Source organism: Siphateles boraxobius, unplaced genomic scaffold, assembly GCF_051911475.1.
Source record: "Siphateles boraxobius isolate OS27281-9 unplaced genomic scaffold, OSU_SipBor_1 26, whole genome shotgun sequence".
Classification (NCBI taxonomy): domain Eukaryota; kingdom Metazoa; phylum Chordata; class Actinopteri; order Cypriniformes; family Leuciscidae; genus Siphateles; species Siphateles boraxobius.
In genome coordinates this window covers 24,109,550-24,124,286 of record NW_027508876.1, presented here as the reverse complement: position 1 = coordinate 24,124,286, position 14,737 = coordinate 24,109,550, and the positions used below count along the sequence as shown (strand labels likewise).

The 14,737-nt window shown below is 43.0% G+C and overlaps 1 protein-coding gene across 2 annotated transcripts in view; it reads left to right on the top strand.

Moving 5' to 3' along the window:
- Window positions 1–13,850: 13,850 nt before the first annotated feature.
- Window positions 13,851–14,737, top strand: part of vav3a (vav 3 guanine nucleotide exchange factor a) — a 73,315-nt gene continuing 72,428 nt past the window's right edge. The window contains exon 1 of one of the 2 annotated variants that reach the window (XM_077245054.1): window positions 13,851–14,311. In XM_077245054.1, coding sequence (XP_077101169.1) covers window positions 14,108–14,311 — 204 coding nt within the window. In that variant the 5' untranslated portion in view covers window positions 13,851–14,107. The remainder of the gene's footprint in view (window positions 14,312–14,737) is intronic. The other variant, XM_077245055.1, reaches the window with a different exon arrangement.

The window sequence follows — 14,737 nt, the reverse complement described above, 5'->3', positions numbered from 1 at the left end:
AAAGTCTCTCACGTTCCTCCCCTCCTGGTGCAAGGAAACCAATGCAGAGACCTTCATGATCCGGTCATAGTGCGGGCAGTCAATCGGCACGACTGGTGGTTGACCCGAAGTCTTCCGCTGAGTCCTCATCATGGCTGGTTCGTTCTGTCACGGCTGGGTAGTGGAAAGGATCGAGGACTCAAGTGAAGGAAGAGGATTCAATAAAGTAAATATAAATACAAAAACAAACAAAAATAGACAAAGAATAAATCAGGTCCAGCAGGAAACACGAGGAACATGATAACAACGAACCAGCACAGGACTAAAAACACAGGGAGACTAAATAGGGGTGCAAACAAGGAAGGTAACGAGGAAAAACAGGTGAGACAAATTAACCAATAATCAGATAACAAGGAAGGAGGAGTCAAGACAGAGACAGGAACACAGAACACCACATGTGCTACATATGACAGGACAGACTTGTGACAGCTTCTCACATATGAAAAGTTGTTATCTAAAGAGGAATGATCAGATGTTATATTTTAACGAGACAATGCTCCTGCCCAAATTACAAAGACAACTAAGAAGTGGCTTGAGAACAAGTCCATCAGTTTCGTGTTTTGGCCTGGCAGAGTCCATTTTAGTGAATATTTGGTCTCACATTAAACTCAATTTAACTGGGAGACATTTTTCAACTACTCATGAACAGTTTGAAGCCATTAACATTGGGTGGAACAACACTGACTCTTCTTCCTGTAGAAAGCTGTCTGTAAGTTGGGGAAGGCTATTCCGTGCTATTACTTTATCTACAGCATTTGTGCAATTCTTGATAATTTCCTGACAGTCATTTCTAGTTAAAATGGTTAAGACCATTGAAAGGCCACTAATTATTTTGCCATTTTTGCCCAAGAGTGTATAGGGACACCAACTTTACATTTTCACACCCCTGGTTGATCCCAGGCCACTGGTTCCCCTCATTTCGAACCCTCTGTAATTTTGTCCCCTGCACCCAAAACCTTCAATTTCATATCAGATTTAACACATAAACAAGTGTTGTTGTTTGTCTCTCTTCTTCAGAGGATAACAGAGGATTACAGGTGAGGGATTGGAATATTGTTCTAGGACCAACAAAGATGTTGATCCAGGAACATGTGCTTGGTGAAACATCATGTTTCACTGGTGGGGAGTTGGCACTGCGGCCCACCTTGTGTGTTTGAGGACACCGCAGGTATCAAGTCCTGGAGTGTCTTGGCTAAGTTCCTGTTTACTGGTTCAGATGCCCTAGAAAATGAGTATGAAGAAACAACGGTTTGATTGGACACTGGTTTTATGTCTCTGAGGTATTTTTCTGTTAAACAAACTGTGGTAACTTATGCCAGACAAGCTGTTACACATTTCAGCTCATCTGTTTGTTTAATTTCATATTTTACACATAATTTAACACATTAGTGATATTTCCTCTTAAAAATAAGGTTCCAAAATGGGGGTTTCACAATGATGCCATAAAATATCCATTTTGGGTTCCCCAAAGAACCTTTAAATGGTAGGGAATTTTTTAGGGGCAAGCTTTGAAAGCATTAGATCCTGCCCTAACTTGTTTGGGTTGGGGGAATCATGCTTCCTTCAAAACAAAAGAACGTAAATTCGAGTCACGAACCGCTCTGAGTATTATGTCACAGGTTTCCATTTCTTCCAAATTACAGAATTTATGGTGTGAATGTAGCACATGCTTGTTGTTCTTGGTTCAGGAGGAGCTGTAAAAGGTGGCTGCTGTTTGATGACTGACGTCTGTTTAACTCTTCATAGCATGAAACGCGCTGATGACGTGTGATGTGGTCCTACACCTACTACAGAACACACACACACACATATATATATATATATATATATATATATATATATATATATATATATATATATATATATATATATATATATATATATATACAAATAAATTTACATTTAAACCACTAAACTTAGTGATTGCTATCAGGATGTAAAGTGACATCCACCCAGCATAACAAAAAATGTTTCTGAAATTCTGGATAGTGGATCAATTTTCTGGAAGCGGATAGTTCTTAAAATATATATAATTTTGAATGTTTAGAACATTTTTTAAGATTTAAAGAACCTTTTTTCTACTATAATTTTTTTCTACTATAAAACAGTCCAGAGCACTGGCATAAATGCCACTCTAAATGAAGTGCTTTAAGACCCTTCAGAAAATTAGTCACAACGCAGTTTGCATCCGATACCAAAAAAAAAGGTTTTACCGTTTATACTTTGCATTTTAGTTAATGATTTCCTGTCTGTGCAAGAAGAGCAGACACCTGGGTACCCGGCTGCAGCAAGAGTTGCGGTCACAGACAGTGCTGCCTCCTCTCCAATCTCTCCCAACCTCCCGTGTACAGCACGACTACTGGACCATAGCCAGTTTAGTGATGATCTACATCATATCCTGTTTAAGGTATCCATTTGAAGACATAATTAGGCTTACATAAATTAGGCTAAAGGCTAAAAACTGAGTCTTGTCCTTCTAGGTTCCATGTTCCTTATGAAAGCTTTTAGACTTCCAATTATTTATGGCCTGTCAATTAGGAGTGTGATCTTCAGGGCCTCTCATGCTCCATTTCAGTAAACAGAAATTAAAAATTTGGTGTAGAACTAAATTGATCAAAGAAGACAAAATTTGAATATTGTGGAAAAAGAGATGCAATATGCCACAACATGAAAAAAAGCAAAAATTGGTTTATATATATATATATATATATTTTTTGTGTGTCACGTTAGGCTACAGGGAAGCGCACGACACAGGAGATTTGGGGAAATAAACTGAATTTAATAATACAGCAATGGAGAATACTCAGTAGAACACAACCATTAAACATTGACAAGACCGGGTAAAGAACTAAGGAAAATTGGTTATATAAAGCAGGGAGATAGTGAGTAGCACAGAAACAGGTGTGGGAACTAATTAACAGCCAGGGGAACTAAAGGGAACAGGAAAATGGGAAACGATCAAACACAGTGAAAACGAAACTAAAACAGGACATAACTGAGCAAAACCATTACAGTGTGTGTACTATAAAACATCTACACATACCTGTTAAATTGTAGCTTTTTGAAACTTAATCCAAGATAAATCATGTCGGATCTTTTTCCACCTTTAATGTGATATTTAAACCAACAAAATTCAAGTAACAAACAAATAGAAAAAGGAAAAACAGAAAAATACAACAACAAAACAAAATCCCTTTTACTAATACTTAGTTGAAACTTCTTTTTCCTTTAATACAGAAGCCAGTCTTTTTGAAGAAGAATTTTTCCCTTGGCACCATGTTAGCCTGTGCTCCCGGGTGCAGGCCATCTGCGACACCAAGACCAAAAAACAGACTCTCATAGCCTGAATCATTAGATGCATATGCTTTCAGAACACAGACATGATTCATGAGCACAAATAAATAAAAAAAATGTCTTACTGTATTTGAATGCATAATAAAAATTTACCTCTCTGTGGTCTCTCACACTGTCACCCCGCACTCTCTCTCCATTTTTGCTGTCCTGTAATATTGCTATTAAACATGTTGTCATGTCCTAAAAAGGTCACCCCCACATAGACCCAGTGGTCTTTTAGCATGACTTATTGTAATGAAATGAATGGTTAATTGCTATCGGTATCAACCATAGTTTACTTGGCGCATGGACGATATCTTCTAGAGGAAGGACAGAACAAAAATTATAATGGATGTTTTTGGCCCTTAATAGTTAGTAAATCATTTTATAGGTACAGAAGGCTGTGACTGTGATTATAGTAATGTTGTACTGTAACAACAGAGCTTAGTCATCAGTATGTTTACAATATAGATCAACTTCTTAAGCCTACATAGTTTGATTTTAGGCAAGGGTAAGCCGAGTCAGATCCAGTCCATGTGAAGGGATATTAATCCGCCAATAGAGGGAGCACTTCTAAATCAGCAGTTTTTTTTTTACCTGACACCAACAATTGTGGAGATTCAATTTTCACAGATTACAACAGTACTATATACAAATGTTTGAAATAAATGCTGTACTTTGAACTTTCTATTCTTCAAAGTATCTTGAAAAATGTATCCGTTTACACAAAAAAATTGCAGTACAACTGTTTTCATCATTGATTATAAGAAATGAGCAGCAAATCAGAATATTAGAATATTTCTGAAGGATCATGCTCTGCTTTGTCATTGCAGGAATAAATTACATTTTACAATTATTTTAAATTGTAATAGTATTGCAATATTATTGTTTTAACCTACTGTATTTTTAATCAAATAAATGCAGCCTGTGTGAGCATAAGAGACTTCTTTCCCAAACATTTAAAAAATCCCAAACTTTTGAACGGTGTGTTCAGAGCAACTCTTGTGACCCTTGTGACTTTAGCTGTCTCTATTAAATGTTCCTCTTTGTTTATCATCCGGTGCTTTGCCCCTATCCTTGGACAGCTGACAGCTCAATGCCCGAGAAACCCTATCAGATGTCTGGCTCTGTTCCTCCCGGGGTCTCTGGTTATTGATTTCTGCAGTGGACTCTGTGCACTGCACATGGATCAATACTTCTTCAAATGGTTTTTAACTAAAATGGTTTCATCTAGATATTAGTAAAGGGCCATTAACTTTTCTCTCAGAATACAATTGCTGTTAAATTGTGCGTATAATTGAAATATTAACTGTATTGAAATTGTTTGACTTCATAACAGCCTAAATATGAAGCTTATAGTTTTCTAAACCTTCATATTTTATTAAAACTTGCATATTATTACATAATTTAAACAGTTGTTTAAATGTTTATTTAAACACTCACCCTTATGTCATTCTGAACCTTTAGGTGAATTACTTTCTTCTGTGAAAGACAAAAGAATATATTTTGAAGAATGTTAGAACTAAACAGTTTTGGGTTTCCATTGACTTCCATTGAATGAACAAAAATACAGTGGATGTTAATGTGAATGGAAACTGTTTGGTTATCTTCTTTTGTGTTCAGCAGAAGACAATAATGCATACAGGTCTGGAACGACATGAGGGTGAGTAAATGATTCTTATTTTTGGGTGAACTATCCCTTTAACTTGTATTGAACCCGTAATATACTTTTAACAATTGTTTTTTTTAAAGTAACAATTGACTGTGTAATCTTAGTTCATATTAAATTTCGAACACAACCTTGATCTTTGCTTGTGAAATATAATCATGATGCTAGTCATCAGGTATTGTCACCATATGCAGTGTCATTAGCACGCCGCGTCTGGCTATAAATTACCTACACAATGCAGGTCATGCAAGGATGGCAGTTATTGGAATGGCAGCAATGTGGCAGAGTGCTAGTCTCTCTGAGCATTTGGCAAGTGTGTGACGCTTTGATCATCTGTCAGCTCAGAGGGGGCTATCTGCTGTGTGCCAAGTCTCTAAAATTGTGGAGGGAAGCAGAGATAGACATTGGCTCCAAACATCCTGCATTCTCTACTTCCTTCCTGCACTGGCCCACATTGTCAAGCTTCCTCTTTCTCTTCCCCAGCCAATCACAAAGCATTGCTTTACAGATAAACCCCTCCCACCATGTGGAAATGGTCACAGTAAGGCTGATTCGCGCTATTACTCAGTCTGATAGTCTCTCTGGGGATTGATATGTGATTGATGGAGGCGTCCAGCCCTTCCAAACCGGTGTTAAATGGGATAGCAACACAACCTCAGTGATGAGTGAAGCAGCATGGGTTCAGGAAATCTGGTACGATGTAGCATCCTGCGTCACACCAGCCAAGCTCCCCTCAGTCAACTCTAAAACAGAAGGAAAATAAATAAAGAATTCCACCCAGAGCTTATTAGGCTAGCACACCTTGTTATGACAGACAGATGGTTTAATTTACTGTCACGGCACGCTCAAGGCTCCCTGTTTCCAATGTCTCTCTCACTGCGGCCTTCTAAAACATGTAACCATTTAGCTGGTGTCTGCTGAACATGCAAAGAACTATTCAAATCAAGTCAATTCAAACACATTAAAGTCGGCATGAAAAGGAAGTTCTAACAGAAAGACTCTGAAAGCGAGATCGAATCACAATGACATTTATTAATTAATAGACCAGAAAATGAAAACAGAAATATTGTATGGTAAAGTTCTTTGGTGCAGGCCCCGTCCGTAGTGCATATCCTGCCTGAAGATGAAGACAGGGGCGCAGCTGACCCCCGGGGAGGTATGGACAGGGATGGAGGAGGTGGATTTTCGCGTCATCATCTGCAAACTCAAATATGTGTAAGTAATGATCATTTATACTCCAAATATTAGATAGTGATAGACCAGAAAGTAATGAGTGACGTAACACTGAGTCTTCCCTTAGAGCCAGTAAACACGTCATCAGAGAAGAGAAGAGATGTTGCTGCAAGAGGAAGGGGACGTTTTCTGATTAAAGATTATGAGGGCACATGAATAAAAAAAAACAATGATGTGCATAGATAAATCATTTATAATAAATATTGCAATATTCCATTAATAAACAATAATTGTCAATTTTAATTTCGTGGTGACTTTAAGAGAGCATGCAGTAATTGCTGGAAATGTTATTTCTGCAAGCTTAAAAGCCAATATTACAATTTTACTATATTGTAGAATTGATTGTAGTTCTATATTCAAAAAGTTGACTTGAGTGCCAAATCATGACCGTGCATTTTCATTTCATGATTTCCAATGCTGAAGTGAAAATGCACATTCTTAGTTGGCAGTGTTGAATATAGACCTCCTTGAGTTCATCATGACAGTAGCTGTGAGACAGAAACAGGATATCCATGACTATGCATCATCCTGTTTCACTTATCTGGAGAATGCTCTCTTCAGCCAACGCTCATTCAAACTTCTTTACTGAATGTAAAAAACTGCAGATGAGGTGAACAAATAGGCCTCTAATTTCAGCTCAAAGTACGTCTGAATCTTCTACCATGTTGGAAATATGATGCAAATTTGAAAAGGTTAGACTGTGGATATGGACTGATTTAATCATCACACAGTGTCACAAATGTTTTTGGACATGCTTAAAGGGAGAGTTCACTAAAAAATCAAAATTCTGTCATCATTTACTCACCCTCAAGTTGTTCCAAACTTGTATGAATTTATTTTTTCTGCTAAACACAAAAGAAGATATTTTGAACCATATGTGTAACCAAACAGATGATGGGCCCCATTGACTTCCGTAGTATGAAAAAAAAAAAACCTATGGAAGTCAAGCTGTTTGGTTACCAACATTCTTACAAATAGTTAGTAGTTGTCACAATCACAAGCGGAAGCAATGATGCAAGTAATCTCTTTATTGAGAGGGTGAAAAGATCAATGTCCAAGCAACACGGGTGGGCTGGTGGCGCAGGGACTAGATGGTCAGCGTGCAGGTGAAGAGTGCTGGTCGTGAATCCAAGTGCAGGTGAATATCCAGACGAGACGAAACCGAGAAGACACTGAACAGGAACTCGAACCGGACCAGGACTGCAGACAGGACACGCGAGGAACAAACACTGTGAACACCAAACAACGATCTGACAAAGAGAGGAGAGTGTGATGAGTATAAATAGGAGAGATGATTTGCAGCAGCTGGTGCAGAGAATGAGATCAGCTGGTACGCTGATCAGCGGAACGAGCGGTAACGCCCACTCACACACGCTCACACACACATAACAACAATTACACGAGACATGAAGAAAACAGCGAATTCATGAACCGTGACAGTACCCCCCCTCCTAGGAACGCCTCCTGGCGTCCCCAGACTCCCTTACCTGTCGATTGTAATCATCAATAAGGGAGTGATCCAGGATGTCTCTAGCAGGCACCCAACTTCTCTCCTCCGGACCGTAACCTTCCCAGTCCACCAAGTACTGGATTCCGCGTCCCCTCCGCCTTGAGTCCAGAATACGATTAACCAAATATGTTGGTTCCCCTTCTACGAGTCGCGGCGGTGGGGGAACCGGAGCAGGCGGATTAATGCGAGAGTGAAAAACGGGTTTAATTTTGGATACATGAAAAACGGGATGAATTCTCCTGTATACTGGAGGAAGATTGAGGCGGACTGCCACCGGATTAATGATCTTGGTGACAGTGAACGGGCCAATGAATTTGGGAGCAAGCTTATTAGAAACGGAGCGGAGAGGAATGTTCTTGGTAGAAAGCCACACTTTGGAACCGACGACGTATACGGGAGGTCTAGACCGGTGGCGATCGGCCTTGGCCTTGGTGCGCGCTCCCACTTGGAGTAGAGTCTCACGGGCTCTAGTCCAAGTGCGATGACACCTCTGGACGAAAGCGTGAGCGGAGGGAACCGCGACTTCGGATTCCAGACTAGGAAAAATTGGTGGCTGGTAACCTAGACTACACTCAAACGGAGATAGGCCCGTAGATGACACTGGTAACGAATTGTGGGCGTACTCCACCATTGACAGTTGTTGGCTCCATGAGGAAGGATTCTTGGAGACCAGACATCGCAACGTTCTCTCCAAATCCTGGTTGGCTCTCTCAGTTTGGCCATTGCTCTGGGGATGAAACCCTGAGGACAGACTAACAGTCGCACCCAGTAATTTACAAAACTCTTGCCAAAATTTGGACACAAATTGGGGTCCTCTGTCCGAAACCACGTCCATCGGGAGGCCATGTAACCGAAAGACGTGGTTAACGACTGTTAACGCTGTCTCCTTGGCTGAGGGTAATTTGGGCAAGGGAATAAAGTGCGCCGCCTTCGAGAACCGGTCCACCACGGTCAAAACTACCGTGTTACCCTGAGAGGGTGGGAGGGCGGTGACAAAATCTAGAGCGATATGGGACCAGGGTCTCGAAGGAACCGGCAGCGGTTGAAGGAGCCCATCTGGGGGTCGATTGGAAGTCTTACCAGTGGCACAAACTGAGCAAGCCAAAACAAAACTGTGAACGTCGCGAGCCATACGTGGCCACCAGAATCGTTGCTTGACTAAAGATGTAGTGCGACTAACTCCTGGATGACAAGCCACGTTGGAACAATGCCCCCACTGAATGACCTCAGACCGTAATCCCTCTGGCACAAATAACCGGTTCGGTGGACAACCGACCGGAGGCGTTACCCCTTGTAAGGCCTTCTTGACCTTCGATTCGACCTCCCATGTGAGTGTAGAGATAATTAAGGTCTCTGGAAAAATGCACTCGGGAGTAGACGGGCGATCGGAATGGTCAAAAATGCGTGATAAAGAATCGGGTTTGATGTTTTTAGAACCCGGGCGGTACGAGAGAGTAAAGTCAAAACGTCCGAAAAAAAGTGCCCACCGAGCCTGCCTAGAGTTCAGTCTTTTAGCGGTTCTAATATATTCCAGATTCTTATGGTCGGTCCAGACGATAAAAGGTACCCCCGACCCTTCTAACCAGTGGCGCCATTCCTCCAACGCTAACTTGACTGCCAACAACTCTCTATTACCAATGTCATAATTACGTTCGGCAGGAGACAAACGGTGAGACAAAAACGCGCACGGATGCATTCTGTCATCTGTAGGGGAACGTTGGGACAACACTGCACCTACCCCCACCTCTGACGCATCAACCTCCACCACGAACTGACGTGATGGATCAGGGGTAACCAAGATTGGGGCTGAAACAAAGCGGCCTTTCAGTTTGGCAAACGCAGCCTCAGCTGCGTCTGACCACCTGAACGCAGTTCTGGGGGAGGTCAAGGCGGTCAGAGGCGAGGCTAGTTGGCTGAAATTGCGAATGAACCGCCGGTAAAAATTGGCGAACCCCAGAAACCGCTGTAGGGCCTTACGGGAATCTGGACTTGGCCAATCTACCACAGCCTTAACCTTTTCAGGATCCATACGCATACCCCCAGATGACACAATATATCCTAAGAAGGGAACAGACTGTGCATGAAAAGCGCATTTCTCCGCCTTGACAAAAAGCCCATTCTCTAGCAGCCTCTGAAGCACTCGTCGAACGTGCTGCACGTGTTCCTGGAGAGAAGAAGAAAAAATCAATATGTCATCCAGGTAGACATATATGAACTGATCGACCATATCTCGCAGCACGTCGTTGACGAGTGCCTGGAAGACTGCTGGGGAGTTGGACAGGCCGAAAGGCATGACCAAGTATTCAAAGTGCCCCCTGGGGGTATTAAAAGCAGTCTTCCACTCATCCCCCCTCCTGATGCGAACCAAATGATAAGCATTACGTAAATCCAATTTCGTGAAGATCGACGCTCCCTGCAACCTCTCGAAGGCTGAAGACATCAGCGGCAAAGGATAAGTATTCTTTACCGTGATGCTGTTCAGCCCCCGGTAGTCAATACAAGGTCGCAGGGATCCGTCCTTCTTCCCCACAAAAAAGAACCCCGCCCCCGCTGGAGAAGAGGAGGGACGGATGAACTTAGCTGCTAGAGAATCAGAAATGTATTTCTCCATGGCCTCTCTTTCTGGAACAGAAAGTGAATATAACTTGCCCTTAGGCGGAGACGTACCTGGCAGTAACTCTATAGCACAGTCATAGGGACGATGTGGAGGGAGAGAAGCAGCACGAGACTTACTGAACACCTCCTTCAGGTCTAGATACTCCGTGGGCACGTTTGATAAATCCACTGCTTCCTCCTGAAATGAAGAGACAGAAACAAACGGACAAGCAGACACAAGACAGGACTCATGACATTCACTGCTCCACTCAGATACTGATCTCTGCTGCCAATCTATCTTGGGGTTGTGTTTGATGAGCCAGGGGTGTCCTAAAACAACGGGTGCAAGAGGGGAGTCCAGAATGTAAAAGGTGATGGTTTCAGTGTGATTGCCAGACACGCTGAGTGTGATGGGTTCAGTAGTGAATGAAATGGTGGGAAGCGCTTGACCGTTAAGAGCGTGAACTGCGATGGTACGGGTGAGAGGCAGAAGGGGGGCCTGAATCTTGAGTGCGAATGTGTAGTCCATGAAGTTACCTTCCGCCCCAGAGTCCAGTAGTGCTCGACAGTCGTGAGTGTGGGTTGACCATCCTAGTCTTACCGGGAGGAGCGTAGATGTTGATGAGGTCTTCTCAGCGGAGATCCCACCCGACAGTAGCCTCAAATTTACTGCCGGGCTTGCCCTTTTACCGGGCAGTTGAACGCGAAGTGTCCCGCTGTGCCACAGTAAAGACAAAGGCCTTGGGACCTCCGCCTTTCCTTCTCCTCCCGGGAAAGCCGAGCTCGCCCGACCTGCATGGGCTCGTGATCGACGACGGGGCTGACCGCGTCTCCGCCGCTGGTACGCAGGGTCTCCACTGCTCCAGACATCCGAGCGGGTAACCTCCTACGTTCGATTCGAGAAAGTCGGGAATCCACACGAAGTGCCAATTCGATCAGTCCATTGAGAGTAGTTGGTAAGTCCAGGGCATAAATCTCTCTTTGGACGCGGTCAGCCAGCCCATGCAGGAACATGTCCCACTGCGCCTCCTCGTTCCATTGACACTCCGCCGCCAACGTCCGGAACTCGATGGAGTAATCAGATACAGATCTTTCGCCTTGCTTGAGGTCTGCGAGAATCCGAGCCGCTTCTCTTCCTGCGACCGCACGGTCAAAAACCTTCTTCATCTCGGCGGCGAGTGTCTGGAACGAGGCGCAGCACGGATCTTGGTTGTCCCACACCGCCGTCCCCCATAGAGCTGCCCTCCCAGTCAGTAGCGTGAGCACAAATGCGACCTTGCTTCGTTCATTAGCGAAGGTCCTGGGCTGTAGAGAAAAGTGCATCGAACAGCGTGTTAGAAATGCTCTGCAAAAATTCGGCTCACCATTGTAAGGCTCAGGAACAGGTAGGCGGGGCTCTGACTGGGAGACGCTCTCTGGTGGTACGGGAGGAGCAGACGGTGTGGGTGGCGCAGTGGGAGCTCGCATAAGTTGGAATTGCTGGGTGAGCTCGGACACCTGCGCCACAAGAGCTTGAATAGCCCGACCCGACTCACTCATGTGCCTCTCCTGGGAATCCATCCGTGCAATGCTGGTCTTGACGAATTCCTCTAAGGAAGATGAGGCTTCACTTGCTGCTTCCATTCTTGGTCAGATCGTTCTGTCACAATCACAAGTGGAAGCAATGATGCAAGTAATCTCTTTATTGAGAGGGTGAAAAGATCAATGTCCAAGCAACACGGGTGGGCTGGTGGCGCAGGGACTAGATGGTCAGCGTGCAGGTGAAGAGTGCTGGTCGTGAATCCAAGTGCAGGTGAATATCCAGACGAGACGAAACCGAGAAGACACTGAACAGGAACTCGAACCGGACCAGGACTGCAGACAGGACACGCGAGGAACAAACACTGTGAACACCAAACAACGATCTGACAAAGAGAGGAGAGTGTGATGAGTATAAATAGGAGAGATGATTTGCAGCAGCTGGTGCAGAGAATGAGATCAGCTGGTACGCTGATCAGCGGAACGAGCGGTAACGCCCACTCACACACGCTCACACACACATAACAACAATTACACGAGACATGAAGAAAACAGCGAATTCATGAACCGTGACAGTAGTAGTAATAGTTAATGGATTAACTAATATTAACTATCAATGATAAATAGGCCTACATTTGTTACAGTATAAAATAATAACATTTTTAATGTTGTAATATGCTTGGGATATGTAAATGCAAAAGTGATTTGGTAAATCATGACAGAACTTTTTTCATTAGCCTATAGGCCTGCTGTCCAAAATACACATAAGTTGCATCTCAATTGACACACTAGACACTATGCACTCACTCTATGTACTTATGCACAATGTAACTTAACTTATCCGTGTAGTGTATGAATTGTATACGTTTATTTAGTCATTGAACATCGGAGACTGATGCCCCTCCCCCTCCGCTATGCAATTAAAGTTGCGACAGTCCAGTGCATGAAGTGTCCAACATGTAGGTTGCGTCCGAAATCACACACTCTCTTGAGTAGGTACTTATTTTGAGTAAGTAATTACTTCACTATCACTAAAAAAGTATGTTTTGTGTAGTATGAAAGTGTGTAATATGTAGACGTACTACTACATTTGCATTGTTGCCCTTATCACATGGTCAGTTGTGTCGCTTCACTGCCATTCATAAATCCTCTCCTGTGGCCTCATGGGATAGTAAATTGTCCATCATATGCACACTTCAGAATCTCGCTGGAAGAAGTAGGTCATCTGGGTACTGTTTGCCTACTTTTAGGAGTACTGTGAATGTAGACATACTTCTTTTGTCACATACTGTTTTTTCACCTACTAGGCTATATGGTATGCGATTTCGGATGCAGCCAATGTCTATATTTGTTAAAATTTGTATACTATATATGTTGACTATTGTCATGTTCATTGTTCGTAATGTGACTCAATGACATCAAATAGATAAATAAATAAATAAATAAATAAATAAATAAATAAATAAATAAATAAATAAATAAACGAAGAGTCCAAATTTAGTGCATCATCCAGGTATTTAAAGTGCGCTTTTTCTTTTTGGAATTTTCAGTGTGAACACACTACTTGCGTCATAGCGCATTAGTACGCGAACGGAAAGCGCACGAGCAACCGTTGCTATGGTTACTTCGTCAGGCCAGCGCAAGGTAGCGAACTCTGGCTATAGCTGAAAATCATTTTTATGGTCACTGAAATGCTTTTAAAAAAACTATTGAAATATATTAACTTATTTATAAAAGAATAGCCTACTTAGTTGAGAACCCCCTCCACTTTTTTGTTTTGATATTCCCCCTCATAATTCGCACCCTGACGTGGCTAATATGCTACATTTTGCGGCCACTATATATTACGTCCTCTGGGTGTTCCGGGTGTCAAGTCAGCAGCAGCGCAATATACGGAACATCTAAATCAGGAAGACACAGTGTGTATGTGTGTGAGAGAGAGAGAGAGAGAGAGAGAGAGCGAGCGAGCGAGAGAGAGAGAGCGAGCGAGAGGGAGGGCGCAGGGAGGGGAGAACGAAAAGAAGAGGTGAAAGAGCGAATGAGGAGAGCAGCAGCACACGGATCAGTCACTCTCCGCTGGTGCTCCAACCCTGGAAACACCATCCATTCATTATATCTCCCGTGATTCTGCTATGCGCATCGGGTGAGGAGACGCCACTTGCGCTTTGGTTTTGGATTGGTGTTTAATCTTGTAATCATCGCTGGACAGGATGGAGCATTGGAGACAGTGTGCGTTATGGCTGATCAATTGTAAGGTGCTGCCACCGAACCATCGGGTGACATGGGAGTCCGCTCAGGTGTTCGACCTGGCGCAGACCCTGCGGGATGGGGTCCTCCTGTGCCAGCTCCTAAACAACCTGAGACCTCAGTCCCTCAACCTGAGGGAGATCAACCTGAGACCACAGATGTCACAGGTAAGGGATGCACGAAGGCAAGAAGTTGTGTGTTTACAGTAAGAATATAATAGACTCTATAATAACAGAGTTAAACGCATTTGTTTTTAGAAACATACGGGATTATGTGCATGAAAAAGGTGTTATACTGCTGTATAGCTACTTGCACGTGAAATATTTTGTAACTGAAAGTTGATATTTTGCCAATGCTGTACCGTTATTTGCGTGCTGAATTCTGCCCCTATTGGTGAATGTGAGGAATGCAGTAACACTGTGAAGAGAGAGAAACTGATGTGTAAAGGTGCACTCAGTCATTTTTCTTCATTTGAAACGTTTTACAAATGAAACAGTGCTTTGTAAAATATGATAAAAAAACAACAACTTAATTGTGATCGGCTTCTCATAGACACCAAAATGTTGAGGTCACCTGACTAGATGGGTCACACA